Source organism: Psammomys obesus, unplaced genomic scaffold (assembly GCF_907164565.1).
Source record: "Psammomys obesus unplaced genomic scaffold, mPsaObe1.curated_primary_1811, whole genome shotgun sequence".
Classification (NCBI taxonomy): Eukaryota; Metazoa; Chordata; class Mammalia; order Rodentia; family Muridae; genus Psammomys; species Psammomys obesus.
The window spans coordinates 1347909-1371923 of record NW_026594152.1 but is presented as its reverse complement, the minus strand read 5'-3'; the positions used below and the strand labels follow the sequence as shown (position 1 = coordinate 1371923).

At 50.0% G+C, this 24015-nt stretch overlaps 2 protein-coding genes and 1 non-coding gene across 4 annotated transcripts in view; 2 read left to right on the top strand and 1 right to left on the bottom strand.

Annotated features, from left to right (window-relative positions):
- The first annotated feature begins 10291 nt into the window (after nt 1-10291).
- Pdrg1 (p53 and DNA damage regulated 1) lies at nt 10292-17514 on the top strand. 2 transcript variants are annotated; one of them, XM_055618029.1, is made up of 5 exons: nt 10292-10476; nt 11460-11535; nt 12586-12657; nt 16088-16168; nt 16714-17514. In XM_055618029.1, the coding sequence occupies exons 1-5, from the start codon at nt 10390-10392 to the stop codon at nt 16794-16796; spliced, it is 399 nt and encodes a 132-aa protein (XP_055474004.1). In that variant the 5' UTR covers nt 10292-10389; the 3' UTR covers nt 16797-17514. The 2 variants fall into 2 exon arrangements, with proteins under 2 accessions (XP_055474004.1, XP_055474003.1); XM_055618028.1 differs by having other exon boundaries at nt 12583-12657.
- A 92-nt stretch (nt 17515-17606) lies between these two features.
- Nucleotides 17607-17742, top strand: LOC129684785 (small nucleolar RNA SNORA5). Its single transcript, XR_008721394.1, has one exon. It is a non-coding gene; the product is annotated as a small nucleolar RNA SNORA5 (small nucleolar RNA).
- Nucleotides 17743-19453: 1711 nt separating this feature from the next.
- Nucleotides 19454-24015, bottom strand: part of Ttll9 (tubulin tyrosine ligase like 9) — a 36439-nt gene continuing 31877 nt past the window's right edge. Inside the window, exons 13-15 of the mRNA XM_055618036.1 lie at nt 22718-22831; nt 22057-22181; nt 19454-19762 (exon numbers count right to left, since the gene is read on the bottom strand). Of these exons, the coding sequence (XP_055474011.1) occupies nt 19686-19762; nt 22057-22181; nt 22718-22831 (316 nt within the window). The 3' untranslated portion in view covers nt 19454-19685. The remainder of the gene's footprint in view (nt 19763-22056; nt 22182-22717; nt 22832-24015) is intronic.

Below are 24015 nucleotides of genomic sequence, written 5' to 3'. Positions count from 1 at the left end.
GACAGCATTTTCAGAGCCTGCTCTGTTCCGATGCATAGAGAGTGCATCGTTCTCATAGTATCAAGAATTCCACTGGATGTCCCGTAACCTACTTCATCCATCCCTTAGATGATAGACAATTGAGTGGCCTCCAGCCTGGGATAATATGCCAGAAACTTGATGGGCACACCATTTTGGTTATCTGTTAGAATAAGTTTCTAGGTATAGGCCTGTTGATTGAAGGCTCTGACTGCTTATGATTTTGATAGATGCTCTCCTTCGGGAGTGCTCCAGTCTATCCTCTAGACAACAGCACTAACGAGGTTGCTTGTAAAAGGCCTTTTAAAGGGGCTGGCGGTGAGTCTTCCTGTAACACTGCCACAGGGAGCCCAAATGAGTGGGCTCTGGTGGGTAGAACGCTCTCCAGGAGAGCCCATGCTGAGAAAGAACGGGCTGACCGCTGGTACCAGTGCAGAGAGATTCACACAGCTGACACCCAGCCAACCCTCCACGTGCATACTTCCTGGACATTGATCAGTTTGGCTTTGTTTGAAATGTGGTCTCACTTTGTGATTCAATCTGGCCTCAAATTTATAAGTTATTCTCCTGTGTCAGTGCTGGGATTATAGGAGTGAGCCACCCTTCTACCCACATTTCATCTTTCTTATTAGTATCATCTCATTTTGTTCTATTATTCTATTTTACATGTACCAGTGTTTTCGCTGCACATATGCTAGTGTGCTTATCATATGCATGCGTGATGCCTGAGGAGGCCAGAAGAGGACGTCAGATACCCAAGATCTGGAGTTCTAGATGATTGTGAGCTGCCATGTAGGTGCTAGGTACCAAACCCAAGTCCTCTAAAAGAGCAGCCAGTGCTCTTTACGGCTGAGCCAGCTCTTCAGCCCAACCCCTTGTTTCATCTTTCAGTGAACACTAACTACTACAGGAAAGAAGGACAGAACTAGTCTTTTTCTCTGTGGATCTTGTCAAACAAACAAAATAAATACATAAATAAATCTTTCTTCATCGGTGTTCGTTTTCTTGACACAGGGTCTCACTATGTAGCCCTAGCTGACTTAAAATTCACTATGTTGACCTGGCTAGCCTTGAACCTGTGCCGAGTACCCATCTCTGCCATCCAAGCACCAGGATTACGGGCATATGCCGCTGTAGCCGCTTCCTTTCTCAGTTTTTGTCTCATCAGTTTTTGTTTCCTTTGATGTGGTGGCTGGGAATGGCCGTGGACTTCGGGACTTGGGTAGCACTTCGGAATCCTTGCGGGTGAGCTCCATTGTGCTAGATCTCAGCTTCCGCTTCAATTGCAGGGTCGTGAGGATCCAAGGACAGGGTGACGGAGAGTGCTCACTCAGCAGGGTTCCCAGCAGGCAGCAAGGCTTGGTGGGCACACCCTAGGGAGCTCCCGTTAGGGACGTGTCTGTCTTAGCTGCCGATACAGCATAACCGCTGTTTAACAGCAAGTGTTCAGTAAGTGTCTGTTTGGTGGGTGTGTTCGGTGGCTAGTTCCTCTCCGTCCATCAGGCCCCTCATTATGGCCTAGCCCCGTCTGACTCTTCAGTCTCTCCTACCCCGCTGTCTCCAGACGCACTAGCTTCATCCAAGTTCCCTCCTACCATAGTGCCTTGCTCTTTACTGCCTTCTCTTGCTGAAGCACTCCCTACAACCCCCCACCTATAACCTCTCTGTATGAGCATGCTATGTCGGAAACATAGGTGCACGTGTATGTGTCTTTCCATCCTGTCAATCTATGGACTAACAATTAACTTGCCAGCTATGTTGATACCTTTGACTGCCATTTACCAGGTCATCCCAACTTTCTTTTTCTAGACAGGGTTTCTCTGTGTAGCCTTGGCTGTCTTGGACTCACTTTATAGACCTGGATGTCCTTGGACTCACAGAGATCTGCCTGCCTCTGATTCCCAGAGTGCTGGGACTATAGGCGTGTGCCACCGTGCCCGGCCAGGTCATCCCAATATTCCTTGCTATCTGGCAATCATAGATTCTTCTATTCCCACCTTAATTACCATTACTACTTCTCAGGACACACATTACAGAATGACTAGAAAGGGGTCAAACTGGGGTGAAGAATTTAAAGGCGCCTCCCTGGAGGCAAAGGCAGAGAGCAGATATTATTGTAGGTGACCACACAAGACAGCAGAGCATCTAGGGGGACACTGATGGAGGCATGCAGAGGTCCAGCACACTTGAGTCGAAGCACATGGCCAGTGTGGATGGTTGGGCTTTCAGAAGATGTGCAGAGGGGAGGTTAGTTCCAGCGGAATCAAGCACACAACACACACACACACACACACACACACACACACACACACACACCAGGTGGTCAGATAACAGGTAGGTGGAATGGTGAGCAGTCACCGTCCCAGTGTCAGCTGTCCTTGACTTCATGGGGTCCCGTGAGGGTGCTGCACCCCTCATTCTTCTGATATATTCTGCAAATCCTCAGGCCTGGTTTTTCTGATACACCCACATGCCCATATGTTCTCAGGCTACGTTGTAAGCTCTTAGGTGGCACCTTTTTCTTTGGAGGAGTACCGTTGTCAGTCTGTGCCTCACGGTTGGTGCTTCACGGTGATGGGGTCTGTGCCTCACAGACGTGGGGTCTGCGCCTCATGCTCGGTGCTACACAGCAGTGCTGTCTATGTAAATAATCAAGATGCCGAGTCTTCCTTCCTTTGATACTGTCAAGCTCAGCCAAATGCTACTTGTAACATGGAGTCTCCCAGGCCAAGGCATAGCCTGAGCCCATTCCCGCAGCTTCCAGCACACAGCCCCACCTCCACACTTCTCCTTTGCCTAGTTTATTTCTAGTTATCCCGAGATCGCAGCTTAAATGTCGCTTTCTCAAGAAGCCTTCCTCCACCCCTAGATTTAACTCAGGACCCTCCACGCAGTCTCACTGCACTGTGAGGTTTTTGTTTGAGCAGTATCACAATGAGGAGATGGCACGTGCGTAAATGTCCACCACGTGCTGCTCACGGCTGTAACTCCACAAAGCCAAGGACCATCCTGTCCTGTATACTACTGTGTCCCCAGGTCCTAGCATGGTGTCGGGACTCACAGGCATTGTCCTGGATGTCAACGTCCTTTTCACAGAGGGCTGATCCACGCATTCCCATCTTCACCCCTCCATCCCACCCTCCCTCCAGCGGAACAAGAGTAAAAGGGTAGGGGAGGAGAGGGAAGAGAAGGGGGGGGAATTAAAACCCGGCATGCCCATACATTATCTCTGTACTCTGGTAGTGAAGACATGGTCAGAAGTTCAAGGTTACCCTCAGCTATATATCAAGTTTGAGACCAGTTTGGGCTACATGAGATCGCATCCCAACGTAAAACGACAAAATGGCTCCTTAACCCCCTTCAGAATTTTTAGGTCTTGGTTGTGCTCAGCCATTTTAACAGACCTTTCTGGAGCCCACTCTGAGGTCCTCGACCCCTGAGAGGAAGTCCTTGGTCATGGGCCTGACTGGGCCTGGCATGGGCTTTTGAAATCTCAAAGCCCACCTCCTCCAAAAAGGACACACCTATCCTTCTAAGCCTTTCAAAGTGTTCCACTCCCTGGTGACTAACAATCCAAATATGTGAGCCTACAGGTCGTTCTTATTCAAACCACCACTAGAGACCATTGTACCAACACTTCCTATAATCCACAGCTGAAAACAGTTTATATGGTGAGGGGGGTTGCACACCTTTAATCCCAGCACACAGGGAGGCAGATTGATGTAAGTTTGAGGCCAGTGTGGTCTACAAAATGAGTCCAGGACAGCCAAGGCTACCCAGAGAAACCCTGTCTGGAAAAAAACAAAACAAAGAGAGAGAGAAAGAGAGCAGTAAATACATTGCTTACAGCCATTACCAAAGGCAAGCCACAGAAGACGGACATATGTGCACTGGGATTTGGCTCAGAGGGTGACGGTATTTGCTGCACAAGCCTGAAGACCTGAGTTCCATGCCCAGAACCCATGTGAATGTGAGTCTTAGCTGGGCTGCTTGATACAGACTTACGATCTCAACTCAGCAACATTACCTAAGTCACTAAGAGGTGAGACTCGTAAGTGCAAGTCCTGTCTGGGCTGTGGAGTGAGTTTAAGGGCGAGTCGGAGCTACCACTACCTAATTACTTAGTTAGACCTAATCTTAAAACAAAAGTCAAAAGCTATAGCTCAGTGGTAGGGGCTTGTTCAGCATGCAAGTTTCAGTTCTGGGTGCGGGGGGGGGGGGCAGTGCGAAGGCTCCGATCATAAGTTTCAACATGAATAAGTTGAGGACTGAGTTAGTAGTAGAGATTTGTTTCCAGAGGCTTGGAATGTTTTGGACCTGCACTGTCTTTGGGGTCATTTAGGATGTTTCAAGTCAAGCCCCAGAACCATCTGTTGCCTGGTGAAAATCTAGGCGTGGGGAATTGGAGACATATCTCCACCTGCTGTCCCCATCTGGCTGCATGACCTCGGGAGGATCCCACCTCCTTTCCTGGCCTTAATGTCCTCATCTGCCCAATGGGAATCATATTTCTGCATTATCCAGGGATGTGGGAGGATGAATCAAGGGCACAGGAGAGTTCCATGAAAGGGAGGGATTATGCTCTGGGTCATAGGAGGAGAGGAAGAGAGGCTTCCCTTTCCACCTGCCAAGGCCACAGAGGATGCAGAGGGAGGAGCTGAGGACCACCCAGGCCAGCGGGTAACCCACATTCAGACAAGAGCAGGGGTGTAGGCACCTGGACTAGTCGTGGACCAGAGCTGGCGAGGCAGCCACCCAGGCTGTCTGGAGCCTTGAGACAGGGACACAGAGCGCTGCTGTGTTCTCCAGCCCTGGTGCAGCTGCAGCTGGTCATGTCTTCAAGGGCTGGGCATCCACCTCCCACGCCCGTCAACACAGCCATCACAACCGGATGACTGCGGCACACTCGCCCCCTCAGCCTATGGTCCCCCAGAGTCAGAGGTTCTCTCCCAGGCAGACCCCATCACGTCCACGCTTGCTCAAAACCCATGGCAGTTTCTCATCCACCATTCCCTGCATTAGTAGCCCCTGGCAGGCTGTGCGTCTTCCTGTCCCCAACCTCAGCATCTCAGCATCATCTCGGGGTTAGGAGCCTCGTCAAGTGAAGTGCTATTCCTGGCCCCATTTCACCACCGTGCTCACCACTGATGGCTCCTGAGAGGGTGGAGACCTGAGGTGGTGGTGAACACGGTAAGAAGAGACTCTCGGGAGGCAGGTTTCAGCGAGATGGCTCTTATAGCTGGCACGAACAAAGGCTATTCAACCCTCTGGAGAATGGGTAGAGGCTTCTGGTAGAGCGTACATCACTGGCCAGGGCCAGTGTGTCAGGAATACCTTACTTGCATGAAAAGGAGTTCCAGGTGCTTGCTGGACATTACACAGAAAGAGGAAGTTTAGCCTGTAACCTGGCCGCCAGGCTATGTGACCACCTCAAGGGAGCAAAGGTGAAGGCCATAAGGCCACATGAGCTGGACATGCAGGCCCGTGCAGGGAGAGAATGGTCCTGTACCTGCTGGTCTCAAGATGAGATTTTCAGCACTTGGACACGCCTCAGCTTCACTCCTGCTGCCTTGGTTACAGTTCTGGTTCATCACCTCAGTCATTGGAACTGCCGTGAGCACCTACTCTGAGCCACACACTGTGAATTCCTGTCCTCACGGTTTCCTTGGTGGCTCAGAGAGATAAAGCACACAGCAAGCAGGACAAAGGAGTAGAGGGGGGCTGTCCAGAAGTACTGGGAAGAGAGGCTTCCCCCCCCTACCTCCTGGAGGCCTCCTCTGTACCCCAGACTGGCTTTGAACTCTTCACTATTCTCCTGCCTCAGCCTCCAGAGTGTTGGGTCTATACGAACCATCTTAAAAAAACAAAACAATCAAACAGAAACCCTTAACTTCTCTGGTACAGTGGTGGTAGAGGGGCCATCTAGGGTAGGCTGGGGAGGGAGTGAGAGTTGTGGGGGGTCTCAAAGCGCAAAGGCGAGGGTTAGGCAGACAGAAGTTCACTGTGGCTGTGGTCTCAGCCAGAGGCACAGATGGCGCTTCATCTGCCTGCTGCTTAGGGGGCTCCATCTGTAAGCTAGACGTGGATGCATTGATCCCCACTCTTCACCTCATTCAAAAAGACAGGCCCCCAAGTCCCAAGCGGATGGCCTTAGCGCGGAAGGCAGGCTCATCCTCTGAGAGCTGCAGTAGCCTGAGGACCATGCTTCCCGAGGAGAGATGTGGGTCACAGAACACACAAAGGCGGTAGGAAAGGCTTCTACCATCAACAGGGCAGAGCGCTGTTGCCGTTGCTGTAGTCTGCAAACAAGAGCCACACCTCTAAGTTAATGTGGTTCAAACTGGGGGATGACCCCAGTGTTACCAGGTGGAACTTTTTAGATTAAAAACGAACAAAGAAGGCCCGGCTGTGGTGCCCACCTGTAATCCCAGCACTCAGGGAGGCAGAGGCAGGCAGATCTCTGTGACTTTGAGGCCAGCCTGGTCTATAGAGTGAGTTCCAGAAAAGCCAGAGCTACACAGGGAAACCTTGTCTCAGACAAAACAAAATCAAACAAGATGGTGGAACTTAAGGCCACCCTCCTAGAGCTTAAATCGTCTCTGCAACTTACTAGCCGTGTGGCCACCCGGCCTAGACTTACCTGCTGGCCTCCTGGCCTAGGGAATTAGTTACCCTGAGCTGGCTCTGCTCATCTTTCATGTGCCAAGGTTTAGGAGGTCTGCCCCTACATTTATCTCATAATCACTGAGTGGGCATGACTGTGCCAAGCTCATGCTTGGTCCAGAGACACAGTGGTGAAGTGGATAGCCAAGGTCCTGTCAGGGCAAACCCAGCTGCCATCCCAAAGGGAATAAAAGATTTATTCTGAGCCACCAACTACGAGAGCCCATGGTCCCAAACACAGACTCAGCTTATCGCCGATGACCGCTCCACTGTGGACAGAAGCTACATGAGCCGTCTTGTTGTTGCTTGCTTGCTTCTGGGACAGGGTCTCACTACGTCAGCCTGGCTGGCCAGGAAAACTCCTGTAAACCAGGATGACCTTGGATTCACAGAGTGCTGAAATTAAAGGCATGAACCACCAGCCCAGGTGACATGAGTTCTTATTAGTCATAGAACAAGACAAAGGCAAAATCCAACCCATTTATTAAATATGCCGGTGGGCACTGCAGTTGGACAAGGTACAGCAAAATATACAGGAAATTGTTATGGGTTTTAGATACTATCTGCTGACATCCTTAGTGTTTGGGTGGCATGGTATATCTACTGGTCTTCTTAAAATATATTCCAGAGGTTTTTACCTGATAGCCAAAAATATGTTAGGTCATAGAGGTGGGCAATGAATGGCTGGTAAGGGGAATAGAGACAGTTCGCAATAATTCAGCTCTGGACCTGCAACATTCCAACTCTCTATAATCACAAAGTTTGAATCAGTCAATCAATTATTAAAGTAGGTGTGACTTCTTTCTGGTGACTTCCATTCACAGTCCCTTTCCAAGAAGCTAATGCTCAGAAAGGGAGATGGAGAGAGATTATGTGATAAGTGCAGAGGTAGGGATACAACACAAGCCAAGGGGGCACTGGACAAGGAGAGACGTGTCATGGCTGTGCGGGAGCAAGGGGGATGGAAGAAAATTCAACCAGGCTAAGCAAGGCAGTGCAATCTCGGGAGTTCCCTCCTGCCTCTTGGTCCATGACCCTTCCTTCTCTTCTTTGGATGGATGCAGCAGCCCCACGTGAGGAGCGTCAGTGGCAGCTCCACAGAGAAGTCAAGATGCCGGGGATGCTCTCCCCTCCCCCACCCCTTCCCAGGGCTTCATTCCCGCCGACCTGACCTGGTACGTCAGTGGGCACAGATAAGTCACAGGTCCGGCAGCAGCAGGGACTGCAGGTGTTTGGACTGGGGAATGGCACCGACGCCTCTTTTCTCCAGCCATTTATACCTGGTGCCTCCTTCCCCTCCCTGGCCTCATCTCCCACGTTTCTCCCGCACCCATCCCATTGCACGTGCATTCGCCTCACTGTTCTCCAGCTTGCCAAATGCTCGCCTCAGGGTCATTGCGCTTGCTGTATCCTCTGCCCGGAACGCTGTCTCACCTCACCGGATAGCCATGTGGCTCACTCCTTCAGCTCCCCGCTTCTGTTCCAATGCCACCTCTTCAGAGAAGCCCTCCCTAACTACTTCATCCCAAACAGCTCCTGCATCACTCCCTCTCTGCCTTGGGTTGCTGGGGCACCTGACAGCACCTACTGTTGCTCGTTTCCCTGTTGACTGACCACTCCATGCCCTCCCAACCTCCCTCCACCTGAAGGCTAGCACCACACATGACTCTGCTCACAGTAGACTCATGAATCTCTGAGCCTGGGAAATTGCTACCTTTTTATGAAATGAATAGTTAGGAAATATCAGAGGTGTCTCAGAGTCCACAATCTGTTCATCTTGACTCCTGGGGATGCGTGTGATCTCCTCTGTAATGTCCAGTGACCAGATGTGGCTCCTGAGAGCCAGTCAGAGCCAAGAAACCATTAACATAGGGCCTTCCCTAGCCCCTCTCCATGTAGGCCCACCCGGCAGGGGTCAGGGGTATCAGCCTGTCCAGCCATCTTTGACCCTAAGGTGGAGAGACCCAGGGCTAGGGTTCAGGCCCCAGGGATTCCTGGAAAGGCTCATTTCTTCTTTGGCAAATATCCCCACTTCCTTCACAGGGCTTGTGCCTGAATTTCTGAACCAGAAGGTGTTTACACAAAACATCCTGGGTTTGGCGACAAATTCACCCTCTATGAGGAATCCTTAATGAAGCTTCCTCCATCCCCTCACCAGGCAGCTGCAGAGTAAACTGTCTCAGTCTCTTGGAATTGAAGGCAGCCCAAAGCCAGACAAAGAGGAGGTATGTCTGGGCTTTATGACCCACGGTTTGAGAATGTCCATAGACAGCTGTGGGATGGAGACCAGAGCCCCTCCCCCAGAGCTGTGCCTGATCTGCCCTTCTCCCAAGCTCAGCCTGCAGCTATAAAACTAAACAATAATAATCCTATCTATATAAAAGTGGGCATGAAATTCAAGTGAGGCAAAGCGTATGAAAAGGCTAACTTACCAGGAGTCAAAAAAAGAGACCAAAAAAGTGGACATCAGAGCTGGGAAGGTGGCTTGGTGAGTAGGAGTGTTCACTCTGCCAGAATGGGGATCTGAGTTCGAATTCCAAGCACATACATAAAAATCCAGGCACAACTGTGTGGGCCTCTTACCTCAGCATTGGAGAACAGGGACAGGCAGATTCAGAGAGCTCACTGGCTAGCCAGCCTAGCCCAAAAGCAGCTTCTGTTTCAGAAGCCCTATTTCAAGACACTAGGTGGAGAATGACAGAAGACGCCTGACACCCCTCCTCCGGCCTCTGCGTGTGTGTCTGCATGGGCCCGGTACCCTACCACCACCCTCACAGGCACTCACCCACACAGAGTAAAATGAGATAGCTCAGTGCTGGAGCTCAGCATGTGAGAGGCACTGGGTTAATTCCGGTCCCCCACACGGGAAAACAAAAGGGCATGGCTGAAGTAGAAACTCCCAGGGCCCACCTCTTAGCGTCCAGCTTTGCAACTGGACAGTAAGAAGCTGGGGGACTCCTCTGGTCCTGCTGGGCAGCTGTTCCCCCTTCCACCTCCTCTGGAAGTCCTAGATCACTCTTCAGCTCTTACTGACACTTCACTGCTCGCCCTGGACAGTTTCCAGCTCTTCTGTGGGTCTCTGCTTGCCACTGTGGACTTTAGATTCAGCAAATGCCATGCCAGATGGAATTTAAAATGATTACTGCCTCGTTTCCATCCTTCGGAGAGAGAGAGAGAGTGAGGGGAATTTCTGTCATCCGTTATTTACAAACTGGAAGCTGAAAGCGTCACCAGTTAAATACGAGTCTCTCTGCCACACTCGTTTTCTTGGCGTCGTTAAACGGGACTTCATGATTTCTGTGTCTCCAAAGCCCTTATCGCTACTTTCCATAATATGCAATTATTTTGCCATCAGTGTTCGTTGTTTCCCACTAGGATGACGTTCCTAGAGTCCGGGTGTTTTATTCGCAGCCTGACACCCAACCTGACACAGCCTAGATGCTCAAAACTCCCTTGAAGGGAGGGAGAGGTAGCGCGTTGGGCTGCTCCCTCGGAGCCTGCAGGGGGCGCTCCTGGCCTGCTCCCAAACTAGACCCGCCCCTCTGGAGCCCCGCTGATGCGCATGCTCCCTACTCTAAGGGCTTTTTTTTTTTTTTTTTTTTTTTTTTTTTTTTAGGTCGCTGCGCAGGCGCGCCGGAAGTCCCAGCACGGCGCGTGCGCGGAAGGAACCCAGGTGAAGTTGAGGCAGTGCGAGAGGGTCGTGGCGCCATGCTGTCCCCCGAGGCGGAGCGGGTGCTGCAGTACCTGGTGGAAGTGGAGGAGCTGGCAGAGGCGGTGCTGACTGACAAGCAGCAGGTGAGAGACGCGGGAGCACCGTACGCAAGCGCGCGGGTCGCAGGGAGTTGACCTGGCCTCCCGGCGTGACCGCGCGGGGTGGCCTGGAGCGGAGCGAGTGCCTGTTCTGTGTTGGGCCTTGCTTCACCCTGCCTTGCCGGTCCCCCGGATCCTTACCCTTTGCGGGCGGCTTCCCCGACAAGTTTTCCAAACGCAGTCACGAGCCCCGTGATGAACCAGGGTGCTGAGACCTGGGCGGTATGTCTCAGTAGTACGGTGATGTCTTTGTGCTGTGCGCGTGCGCCCTTGGTTCAGGTTCAACGCTAAGTGGTGAGTTTCTAAAGGGAGTTCGTGCTATGTGGTGTAGGATAGCCGTAAACAGCCGGCGGTCCATCCTTGTCAGCCTCCTGAGATCTGCGATTAGAGGCATGCACGGATTCACATTTTAACGGGGTCTCTCAGACTGCCTCCTAGAGCGCAAGGAACCATTTAGATGAGGCAGATGATCTGGATTTAGACCAGATGGTAGTGATGGAGAAGGGATGGAGTGAGGAACATACTTTGGAGATAGTCTCCAAAAGCTGTCATAATGAGTCCTTGTGGTCTATAGTGAGCGGGTGGCTTGTAGGCTTCCAGCCCCGAAGTCACCTGTTGAGTAGCCATCATGATGGTGACCTGCCACAGCTGTTGCAGTCCAGTATGGTTGAGTGTGTGGTGACACTGTCAGGAGTTGCCTACAAGGGCTTGTTAGTAATCCCTGGTTGACTCTGGTACACCTGCAAGTTTGATTGGATGGTACAAAATGACTTTTAATCAGTAAACATTTCCCTGGCACTTTCTCAGGAGGAAGGAAGTTCCTGTGCAGGCAGAGGAGCTGGAAGCCGAATGGCTGAAGAAGTGCATTATTCGTGTTAGGCAAGACATTGGAAGTTAGCCAGGCATGTACCTTGTCTCTTCAGATTGAGGCAGGAGGCAGCTGAATTCCTGTCTGCTCCTGTTTTCAGATTGTGGACTTGGACACCAAGAGAAACCGGAACCGAGAGGGCCTCAGGGCCCTACAGAAGGACCTGAGTAGCTCTGGTAAGTTGTGGTGACCTCCCCAAAGCCCTGGAAGCACGTTCAGTTCTCTTCTGAAGGCCGTCACTGTCTCTGGTAAAGACCAGGCAGGCAGGAGGCTGGGACTGTGTGTGACTCAGCCTCACAGGAAACTAAAACAGCTTGTGGAGAAGAGAAAGCAAGCGTTGCAGGTCAGACATATGCTGTGACTCAGGATCTTAGCTGCTCACTTCAGTGACAGGCCATTAGCTCATCACTCACTGAGGGTAGACACTGAGAGTACTCCCAGCACTTAAAAGTAATAGTTCTGCCCTTATGTTCCACACAAGGAAAAGCAGCATAAACACAGAACTGAAAACTGTGAGAAAGCTAAAGATGGAGTTGGCCATGGGTGGGTGTTGAGACCGTCTAGGAGCGAGGAGATGGGGCTCTTTTGATGAGGCCGGGTGGCTGTGGCTGAGGCAGCGTGAGCAAGAGGGAGCTGACATGAAGCAGTTCTGGAGAGGTAGACAGTGTTCAGGCCATAATGAAGGGCGCTGACATGTAGGCCTCCACTGGCTTCTTATCACACCTGACAGCCCAGAGTTGTCCTGCAGGACTCCACATGACCCAGCCCCACAGACTGCACCATATTAGCCCCCGCCCTCCCACTCCTTGGCTCACTGGACTTTTGGTTGTTCCTGACGCTGAAGCATTGCTGATTCTGGTCGTTGCCATTCCTCTGCCTGGCTCTGTCTTCCTGGATGTCTATAGGGGAGATATCCTCCCTCTCCTCAGTTCTCTGCCTGGATGCCACGTGTGCACAGAAGCCTCGCGCCAACTTCCAACAAGTCTGTCCTCTCCCCTGAGACTTTCCAGCACTCTTAAACAGCTTTTTCATAACTTCTTCACAGTATGTGGAAAACAACTTTTGTTTATTTCCCCATCTTTTGCTATGATACTGAATTCCACAGGGGCAGGCATTGTCTTGTTCTGCTGTGTCCTGTACATCTAAACAATGCCTGGCAGATAGTAGGGGCTTCAAAAAGAAAAAGCAAAACATGTTGAGGAAATGTCTCTTTTCTGTTTCAGAAGATGTGATGGTTTGCTTTGGGAACATGTTCATCAAAATGCCTCACCCTAAGACAAAGGAAATGATCCAGAGAGGTGAGTTGTCCTGGGGATGTGTCAAGGACATGGCTACATTCCCCACCAGCCTGGGTCATAACCCAGCCCTGAGAACCAAAACTGATGTGTGGGTTCCTTCTCTGCCACAGTGGGTCAGCTCCTCATGTGTGCGTGGGGCCTCTGCACAGCACAGTTGTGAGGTTGAGATAAGCAGCATATCTAGCATAATTCTTACTTCCTAGTGAGAAGTCATTTGGGTTACAAAAACTTGACAAATTGAGATTGAAATGTTTTCCTCATTAAAAAGTTCTCTAAAGAAAACCAAAAAACAAGTTTGTTTTCCTAGAGGACTGATGAGATGGCTCGGCAGGTAAATGTGCTTGATGATGGCCTGACTTCAATTCTTAGGACCCACATAGTAGAAGGAGGGAATCAACTCAGGTTGTTCTCTGGCCTCCAGCCATGCACATACATTCACACACAGCAAATAAACAAAATAAACAGCAACAAGAGAAGTTCCCCAGCGGCTCAGCAGTACCACCATAGTGTGGTCCCTTAGTCCTTGATCGTTCCTGTAAGTATGTCTGTATACCAGGCTGCAGAAGGGCAAAGGGCCTTTTTCACATGAGGCCTTTGCTTTCTGTTTGGAAATAAGGTCACGCTCTGTCAAAACCTTATTCGGTCAAGGCCTTCCATAGATGTAAAGGGTCTTGGGGTTTGCACACCAACTTATCTGCGTGTGTGCGTGCTTGTGTGTGTTTGCACTGGGGATGTGCATGCAGAGGTCAGAACAGGGTGTCAGGTGTCTTCCTTTATCATTTCCACCTTAAAGTGGAGTCTCCCAACCTCTTTGGCTACGCTGGTTGACCAACAAGCTCTCTGGATCTGCCTGTTTCTGTCACCTAGTGCTGGGGTTACAGGCATGCTCTGCCATGCCTGGCTTTTAATATAGGTGCTGGAGATTAAAATTCAACAAGCATTCTTACTGACTGGGCCACCTACGCAGCTCCTGAATGAGCTTCTTGTTTTTCATGTCCCCTACGGTTGAGACTGTGCTGAAAGTGGAGGTGTAACTGGGGGCATAGCCTAGTGGTAGAACATTTTCCTAGCCTGTGGAGGGCCCCGAGGTCAGTCCCAGCACTGCAAGAAAATGGAGTGTAGGAAGAGCACGCCTCTATTGTCCGCACAGCCCATGCAAACAAAATACCGCTCAGGTCTCCAAAACCATGAACTGCTGGAATCTTTTTGAGCAGCTCTGTAAAGACAAGGCTGCAGATGGTCCTTGCCTGGGAAAAGGACAGACTACAGTTGTTTTCCCTTTCACATGTGAAAACACATGGATCAAAAGGTTTGGCAAGCTTGCCTCAGTTCCTACAGACAGGATGGCTTCATACTTTTTGGAACTAGATCAAGCCTGGAGAAATTTCAGCTATTCTATTAAAGTAGTGTGGTTAAAATTAACTGTCAAGCTGGAAAGATGGGTCATGTTGAGTACTGGCTGCTCTTCCAGAGGCCTGGAGCTCAGTTCTAATCCCCCACATAGTGCCTCACAACTTGTGTGACTTCAGTTCAAGGAATCCAACACCCTCTTCTGGCCTCTGTGGGCGGCAGGCATGCCATGGTGCACAGATATACATGCAGGCAAAACACCCCCCCCCCCACACACACACATCATCATCATCAGTTTTAAAATTACTCAGAAAATTAAGGGTCAGTATGTTTGGGTAATAGGCCAGAAGCTGTACAGCTGAAAACTCAGGGGCCACAACCTGAGTTCAGGATTTGGTGTTGGATCTTGCTGACCCACAGGCATTATCTAATCTCTCACTATGCGGGTTCTAGCAAATCATGAGGCTTCTCCCAAATAAACCTAGGCTGAACAAGTTCATGAGATGCCAACGGTCATGTTGCTGACAGGGCAGCCTGCAAGGGAGATAAGGAGTTGGGAAGGAGAGGGAGGGAGTCAGGCAAGGTGGTCAGGGGAATCTCGCAGCTCTGACTGACTAGCAACCAAGTGCTCATTTATACAGGTTTCACAGAACAAAGACTAATGATCATCCAAGAAGTATAGGTTATATGTTTGATTTCTCATTACATGTCCAGGGTTACAAGTTCAATCATAGTTAGAAAATACAAATAGAACAGATTTTATTTTTACTATTATCTCTATAACTCCAATTTAAAGAATCTAAAGAATGTCTCCTCCAAAGCAAGCACATTTATTCTATGACAGCCTGCTTTTAGGCTGGCAGTGTTTGCAGTTTTAAAGCACTCCAGACAAACAGAAAATATCTGAACCGGTCTTTTTTATGAATAGCAAATACTAATACCAAACTCCCTTTATTACATTGTTTCATCATTACACTACATAAAGTAGGAAAAGTTAAGTCAATCTATCATATTTTCTGAGTTCTCTTCCTCCAGGGTGTACTGTGTGTGACCCCTATCTTTAAACCACATTTTCAGAGAGTTCCAAGCATGTTGTGAAGGGAGGCCTTGGCTCTGACCTCGTCCCCTGGCCAGTCAGGGTTTGTCACTTGTCTCTGTTTACCTTGCACCAGTTACACTGTTCGAGTTTGCTCAGGGGCAGATACCCCAAGATTAATCCTGGAGTAGTGGCTTCATCTAGCTATGTGCTCATCTGTGCTTAAGATCTCCAGAACCTAAGACTTTTAAATAGGGCCAGATAAAGTTAATTTTAGGATTTTCCTAGAAAGACTCAGATATAATTTTTCTCAGGAAAAGACATAAAATAAATCATAATGCAGCAAGTCCCGAAGAAGGCAGCATGCAGATACCAAAACCCAAAAGTGAGAGACAAAATGACAGCAATTGCAGCATTCAGCGCAGCCTTGCTCGAACTATGTCACATAGCTGTGCTAGCTTCGTGACATTTGCTGTTTCTAGTGTATGTCTGTGCCAACAGGACACTTTTTCTTATTTACCAAGGCTGTAAAACATGGCATGGCAGGGCTTTTCCTCATTGAGAAGTGAGAGTAGGCAGTCAGCTCACAGCAATTTGATTGATTAGATTTTGCTAGGTGCCTGTGTTGTCATGCTACCACTTCTCTGCAGTCTGGTGATGGTAGGCTGGTCCTCCCTATCCACCATGGCTGACTAGGCCATGCTAAAGCAGCAGGCCCTCCCATTGACTACTTAGGCCACATTTTCACAGGGCTTTGTAGAACTTGGGGTCGCAAGGTTGCTTAGCCACCCACCAGCTAGCCATCTCGCATACGTTGGATAACTGAGTGCCAGCCCTTGTTCTGGGCCAGCTCAAGGACTTGGGCAGGTAGCATCCCTCTAGTGTTTAGCCATTCAGCTGGTCTCTGAGGTCACCTTTTTTTCCTTCGTGCTGCAAGCCATGGCTCCCAGGGGAGACTAGAGTCTCTGCTCTGGAACATAACCTTGTCCTGTTCTCCTGCTGCAATTTTTTGTTTGTTTGTTTGTTTGTTTGTTTGTTTTTCAGATCAGGAACACCTGGATAAAGAAATAGAGATGCTCCGGAGAGAACTTAAAGTGAAAGTTAACCGCCTCTTTGAAGCCCAAGGTACTGGCCTGGCAGGGCTGGAAGCTTGGTACCAGGTGGTGGGGACCATTGAGAATGCTAGAGAACAGGTGTGGAAAGCCACTCAGATGGGCAGTGGGAACAAGCGGCAATTGTCTGTAGCTGCTCAGAAATAGGACGTGGAGGTTTGTGGAGCTTATTCTTGTCATAGCTCCCTTCCGAGGCACTGAGAGCCTGGGGTTGATCTTGCATGGTGTGGCTGTACCAGGGTAGCTAGGACAGGAGGAACTCAGAAGACTTAGTCAGAGGTCAGAGCTTACTAGTAAACTTCAGCACATTGGACCCCGGGCCTGATGGGAATTTGGAGGTCTGGGTAGCGGTCATGACTTTGCAGGTTCTTGGCCCAGGAGCAGTGTTGCTTTGTATCAGCCTGTGCACTGCAGAATCTGAGGCCCAGATTTACGTGTCTCGGGTTGAGCTGGCAGTATTAATGCAACGTTAGCCATTTTCCTGGGCCTGGCTCCAGAGCCAGCAGTAGGTTGGGCAGCAGGGGTTCTGACTGGATCGTGACTATCTTCTTCTTGCAGGAAAACCAGAGCTGAAGGGTTTTAACCTGAACCCCCTCAACCAGGATGAGCTTAAAGCCCTCAAGGTCATCTTGAAAGGATGAGACTCACAGCAGGAAGGGGGACCTATGACTAGGACCCTCCAGCCTTAAGATCTGCAAGGACAGGATTGTCTGTTTAAGGGGACAGGCACCAGGAATGTGGCTTCTGTACAATATCTTTTTCTGTAGTGCTTGGCTGCTTTGTGACGAGAGAGAACCCTTAGTCTATTCTGTGTGTTGGCCTGGCCACCCGAGCTTGGACACAAGACCTATTGACAGACCCTGGCAGCCATCAGTAGGTGTGTGGGGGTGTGAGAATGGCTGCAGCCAACAGTTCTCAACAGTAGCCTGCTGTTCAGAAGGGCCTGGTCAGGGATGGAGGGGAGAGGGCGGGCCGGGAGCATCGTTCCAGCCTTCTGCATGGCGAGGCGTTCTCAGGCATTGTGTATGACAATTGGAATAAGCAGGAGACGGTTCACTTCTCTATGAAGCAGACTTACTGTCCCTCACCAGCTGCGGGGTGGACTCCCCACTGCCTCCAGTTCCGTCCTTTTCCTGCTGGTGTTGTGTGATAGGTGCTGCCAGTCACCCTGTGGCTGCTCTTGAGATAGGAGACCCTACAGAGCACTGGCCCAAGGCCGGCAGGCAGGAGCCTTCATAATATGACATGGAGCAGCCTCCTGGCTTCTGGCCTGGATCATAGCGTGCATGTGGCGTGGCATGAGAGCAAAACTGGCCTCTGTTCCCTGAGGCTCAATAAACACTAACTGAACAAACTGCAGTTGTGAGTTGTCCTTCACCAAGGGCCCTGCCCTTTTATTAGACTGCTGCCTAAGAAAGGAGGTGGCTTTTGCCTTAAAAGTGTGTGACATCTGCAGTCAAGTCAAATTCAGTTCCCGTCTGGTCATGATGGGAGCTGGCCCAAATGGCTGCCACAGCAAGCTCTGCTGCTCATGGGCCCTGTGTCCCCTGCCCTGGGACCCAGGGATAAGTTTGGCCGCAGACATTGCATCAACAGTGACAAAATGTGTGACATTGAGAATAAACAGGAACCACTGTCTGTCACCCTCGCTGCATTTGGCCTGTAGTTACATTAGCTGATACTGCTAGATCAAAAGTTTCTTCCAAGATGAAAGCAGGGGCTGGAGAGGTGGCTCTGGGGTTGAGAGCACTGGCCATTCTTTCAGAGGGCGAGGCTCAGTTCCAAGCCCCACAGAGTGGTTTCTAATAGCCATAATTCCAGTTCTAGGGTACATGTCCGCATGTACATGCAGGCAAAACACTTTCAAAGTGAACTAGTCAGGCATGGGGCATACGCCTTTAATTCCACACTCAGGAAGCAGAGTCAGGGAGATATCAGCTCAAGGCTAGCCTGGTCTATATCGTTCTAGTGCAGCCAGCCAGAACTATATAGAAAGACCCTGTCTCAAAAAAAAAAAAAAAAAAAAAAAAAAAAAAAAAAAAAAAAAAAAAAATAGAAAAGGAACTAAAAATTAGAATTAAGCCAAATATTTTAAATATTGCTGATGCGTCACCAGATATTTAAAAACTTGTGTTGATTTAAAAAAAAAAAAAAAAGTAAACCAAATACCTTATGTAAGGCAAATTTGGCCCATGGTCGTGGGTTTGCTTTTTGGGTTTTACAGACATTCCTGTGTTAGATTCAGACCAGGCATGCCTGCACTGGGCTCTAGTTAGAAGACCACAGCTTCAGAGAGGAAGCTTAGCTCAGGCTGAGTAAGGTACTTGAACCTTGAGGTGGGCTGAGCAGTGTGTGAGCTACAGACTAGAGAGATGCCATGTGGTCCTCTTAGGACAAATGGCAGGGCAAAAGGGAAGATGTTCCTGTCTGCCCAACCTCCATTGAACTTATAAACCATATGAAGAAAATACAAACTCAGCAATTCGCTTTGATGGCAGCTACCCAGTAGGTTGGCCAGGCACAGTTTCTCCACTGGAATACTGCGTCTGTTTGCCTCCTAGGATACTGAGCCAAGGCGCCCAGCAGCTCTATTCTGGAAGCAAGAACCTCGAGTTCATACTTAAGAACTTTTGAGCTTGGGAAACCCCTGGGCTCTGGAAGCAGACTCGTAGTGGCTCAGCTCCCAGTCTCCCAAATTGGTTTGCTTCTTGATTTGCTGGTGTTTCTTCCCCAGAGTTTCCTTCAGGCTTACTTTAGGCAGTCAGGTTTGCAAATTGTAGGCAAAGACTGCTCAGAAGGTAGGTTGCCTCCCCGCCCAGGCTTACTGCCCCCTCTCAGACCAGGAGGGAGGCCTCTTGGGATGTAGTAAGCCACCTGACTCCCCATGTGATCTTGCCTGTCAACTGTTAGCCTCACTTTGATTTTAAAACTCAAAGCCCCAAATGAGAGTTGGGTTTTCCAGAAGCCCTGGGTAAGAACTGTTGCCTTCCCAGTTCTCTTTTTATCTGAGACACAGATTCAATCACATGTGTGTTTAATCTGACAGATGTGGCTTCCACATGGCAGAGGACAGGGTACATTCAAGGCTTGGCACTCTCCTAGACTTGCAGTGGACAATCTAAAAATCATTTACTTTGCAAGAAGACAAGTTTCCTAGCCCCAAGGACCCTTCACTGTGACCAAAGAGACGTGAAAATGTCAGCGGATCCCAAGTGAGGCTCAGTGCTGCGAGACTCAGTCTGTGGTTTATTGGACATGCTCTCTGAGTGGTAGAACTTGATGCTTGGCCTCTTTGGGCCTAGTCACCAGCCTGTCAAAGATGAGCCCACTCAGTTCCAAAGATTGGATGTTCCTGGTTTAAAGATGCCTGGGGCTGGAGTAGGGAGTCTGATCCAAGTAGCAAGCTGAGGCTGCCTGTCCAGTAAAATGGTGCCAGGCCAGAGGGAGGGAAAGATCGGTGCACTGTGCTGGAATCTTGCTACAAGAGGCCAGGGTGGCACCTGCCAGGGCCTCGTTCCTCCTGGCCGCAGTCAGCCAGAAGTTTTCTTCTGCGCTTGAAGGGACCGAAACAGCTGCCTCAGCTGCTCCTTCCGATCGTTGATGCAGCCTAGGGAGAACAGGGGTGTTGGCTGGGGCGGCCTGTACACCCACGAGCTGGCACAAGAAGGGGCAGCAGGGGCTGTGTGGTCGTGGGCGGCCCCCCTGCTGGACCAGCCCCAGGTCACCTCTGAGCTAACCAGCTTTCTCAGGATGGCACCACCCACCTCGCAGAGTGAGTTCAGTGGTCAGCAAAGCCTTAAGATGACCGGGGTTCACCTGCTTGAGGCACTGGCCCCAGATGACGAGCATGGTGATGTGTAGCCAGGAGACTCAGGTTGTCACCAAAGTGCATGAGTAGCAGAACTGAGTTGATCTGACGTTCTGTGGTGCCAGAGTCACATTCAACGGCTTCTCCAGACTACACTGCCCTTGACTTTGCCCAGTGAAACAAAAAGCCAGCAGTGCCTGGTGCCTAGCAAGGGCTAGCTTACAGCTCTACCCAGCTCGTCCTGGAAGTATGTCCCAGGCAGTCCTGCAAATTAGCCAGAAAAGCTGTTCCCTGCTTAGTCTCAGAGCAATGCCAGTTTTTATTTGTAGTCGGACACATCTGTAACATTCATAAGTGCTACTGGAATGACCTGACATCCTATGGCCACAAGAATTGACCAGAGATTCCCATTTCCTTCTTAACAATCCCAAATCCACTCTTGCCCCCAAGGCTGTCCCAGCTGCCAGGCTTCAGCAACCTGCCTTGTGCATCCTTGGCATCCGAAGTAATTCCGGGGAACCTGCTTTAATGTTTTGGTGTGCTCATTGTGCCAAATCTTCAGGTCCAGTGCAAACCCTTTCTTGGAGTTCTAGATTCATCAGAGGACTTTTTTTTTTTCTAACCTTTTCAGCCAGTGACCCTGAACCTATTCCTACCTTCCTCAATCATCAGCTACCCGAGACCTCCAAACCAACAAAAGAAGTACATTTCCTGTGAGTACTTAGTTCATGAAGGTAGTCTACTATTAAAAGAAAAAATCAGTAAAAACCCAGGACAGCTTGCAAAAGAGGAAATACAAACTAAAAACGGAAGCCTCCTCAGTAATCAATGGAATTTACGTAAAATAGTAGTGAATTCACTAAGGGGCTTGTACTCCCTTCCAGTAAGTCCAATAAGTCTATCCCTCTGGCTACTCTACTTCCAGGGATCCAGGGGAAACAGCCATTTTCCGTGGGTTTCATGGACGAGGATGTTCAGCACAGTGTTAAGGGAAAAGATGAGATTGCACCGAGTGCCCGGTGATAAGCAATCAGCTTGCTAACCGCCGCCGCCATACAGGAGGGATGGCGTGCTCCACAGCCTTTCGGCAACTGCCTCGTAACTCTTCTGAGACTAGGCGGGTCTAGAGGTCAGGATTCAGGGATGAGGGTTCAGGCTGGCTCATCGCTATGACAACAGCCTTCTGTGGTCTGTGTCACCTTTGGAGGCCATTTCCTCACCTATAGGGTAGTCACAGAAGCTCCTACTTAAAATGTGGTAATGCATGTAAACAGCCCCGGCTAACACGTGCTCCCCACAGGACGGCCTTTGTATTCCTGAATGGAGAGGTGCCACGGAAAAAGTGGGACTCCGAATGCCAGTCTGGTGCCAGATTTACAAAAATATGAATACATGCATTTTTTTTTTAACTGGAAGGAAACACCAGATTGTTAATGATGGTTATGTCTGGATGTGTTTTTAAATTTCCTTCTTTAGTTTTCAAATATTCTACAATGAGTGTGAATTTCTATAATTGGGAAAAGTTTCACATTTTATATACTAACTTTATCGAAGAGTCCTGCAGACTAACTTTTCTGAAAAGGGTTTGTTCTCCACCTGTATCTAGAAACCCCCACCTGACAGCTCAGATATTTCTCACCACAACAGGCAGGGTCCTACCAGGAGTGTCCCACCTTTTGACCTTGTGATCAGACATTGTGGTCTACAAAGTTCAAACTTGAGAAGTATGCAAAAAGTCACACACACAGCGTTAAACATACACACGTGCTCACACATACAAAGTTGAATTTAAAAACTCTCATAAGTGTTTTAAGTAAGTCTAGGATTTAGCGTTGGGCCGCGTTTACTGCTACCCTTAGATGCGCTCAGTTCGTGAGGTCCCCAGGCTGCAGGTTGGACATGACGCCTGTGAGACACTACTCATCTGTGTGTTAGGGGTGAAGAAGAGAGGAGTCAGACTGCTCGCCTGAGTCACACAGCTGGTGTGCGGCAGGCTGGATTGACAGGATCTCAATGCTACACCGAGCTACCCCCCAGCACACCTGCACTTCCAATGACGGTTCTCACTTCACTTCCTGTCTGGCTCGGCATACCTAGGTGAGTGTTGGTCACAAAGTTTCCCATCCCTGATAGGTCAGAAGACCCCTCCTCTCTGCTGACAGGGCCATCATTCCACATGAGGTCGAAGCCCCCGACTCTCTTCTCCCTTCCTGTGAGCCTGGGATGCAGAGGTCAAAAGAACATACAGTGAGGCTTTAAGACAGCACCTGTCTCACCAAAGCCAGGTGCCTTGCAGCTGTGCAATGGGGCCACCTTCATTTGGAGGCCCTACTCACCCTTAGTTATGTGCTCAATTTGTAGTTTCTGGTTTAAAATCTGCCCCTCCCCCCAGGCACTCACCAGTCCCCGAAGCTGGCCCTGTATTCTCTCCCCCAGAAACAGTGTTAGGGTGGCAAATAGCCTCTTAGTGAACATTGTAAACCAGGGGCTTGATGCATTGTCTTCAGTGAGTTACTCTAACAGCCCGAGGCCTTTATGATGCTCCCTACTATACAGATGAGACTCAGAGAGGGGAAGTGACTGGCTTAGAGTCCCACAGTCAGGAAACTTTGAGTTAAGTGCAGCTACACTGAGTTCTTGGGCCTATGGGCGTCACAGTTTCTCCACCTATGCAAAACGTACCTCAAGGTTCTGAGTCCCCTCTTCTGTCACAGGAGCCCACCTGCCACTGACAGGGAACAGGCGGGACCCTACCTGGCCTCCATGTCCACCACATGCAGGGTGTCTTCCAGAAGACAGGTCTTGAGTTCATAGTCCTCCTGGCTGCTGGCCGTCAGCGAAGGAGATGAATTGACTTCTAGAAGCCATCTGGGGAGGGCAAGGGAGAACTGTGGGGGGCAGCAGAGGGCCTGCCTGCCTTCTACCTAAAGGATAAGATGGAATGCGAACCTCCGAGTGTCTTACAGCTTAGAAAAGCGTCCGAAGAATGTGCTTCGGACATTCTTGTGAGGATGGGAAATGAACCCACACAAGATGCAAGGGCTTCACACAGCTCAAAGTTCTGCAGCTGGGTGGAGATGATACCCAGCAAGGTGATAGAGAAAAAAAAAATCCTACAACAGCCCATGTCTGTAAATACTGAAAACAAAACAAAACAACGGCTAAAGAGTTGGAATAGAATTACCCCACGTGGGTGGAAAAGATATTCCTGGAAGCTGTGAGGTCATTGACTGAAAAGTCTAGTTCTGGGGTGGGTTACCTCCCCGAGCGCTTGCCAGGCTCCACACTGCTGTCGCTGCATGCCAGGACTACATCATAAGACCCTATTGCTGCACTCGGTTGTAGGGCGCCGGAGAAGCCAGACTGGGTCTGGATGCTCCCTCCCTGCTGGTTAGCGCTTGTGGGGCTGCAGGCACTGTGCCGGCTGGTGGAAGGACTTGTTACCAGTTTGCCCAGCTGTGGGTACAAAACGCTAGTGCCGTCAGCATGCCAAGTAAGCTGTGCCCACTGGTGCAACAGTGGCCGATGGATCCAAGGCCTGCGCCACAGGAGGGAATCCATGTTTGATGCTGTCAGTCAGGACAAAACCCCATAGCTGGAAGGGCGAAGGCCCTAGTAGGAAAGCTACTGTAGTTGGACACGATGGCGGTTAAAACAACAAAAACCTTTCTAAATCTAGGAGCTTATACACCACTCCCCAATTGGTGCTTCTTTGGTCCCAGCCTGGGAAGCCTTCTTCTGCTACAGTTACTGCAGAGACTCAGGTGCTAAGAAACAGCAACAATTATGGTGGCATTACAGCCAGATGCTCAGCCCTAAGAGAGAGAAAGTAATCAGATCCCTCTTTCACTCCCTCTGAGGCTCAGGAAACACTGTAGAAGAATAGGCAAAAAGAACAGTAAGAGCCAGAGCAGTGGGGGGAGGGCAGAGCAGTGGGGGGAGGGCAGAGCAGTGAGGGGGAGGGCAGAGCAGTGGGAGGGGGCAGGGCAGTGGGGGAGGGCAGAGCAGTGGGAGGGGGCAGGGCAGTGGGAGGAGCAGAGCAGTGGGGGGGG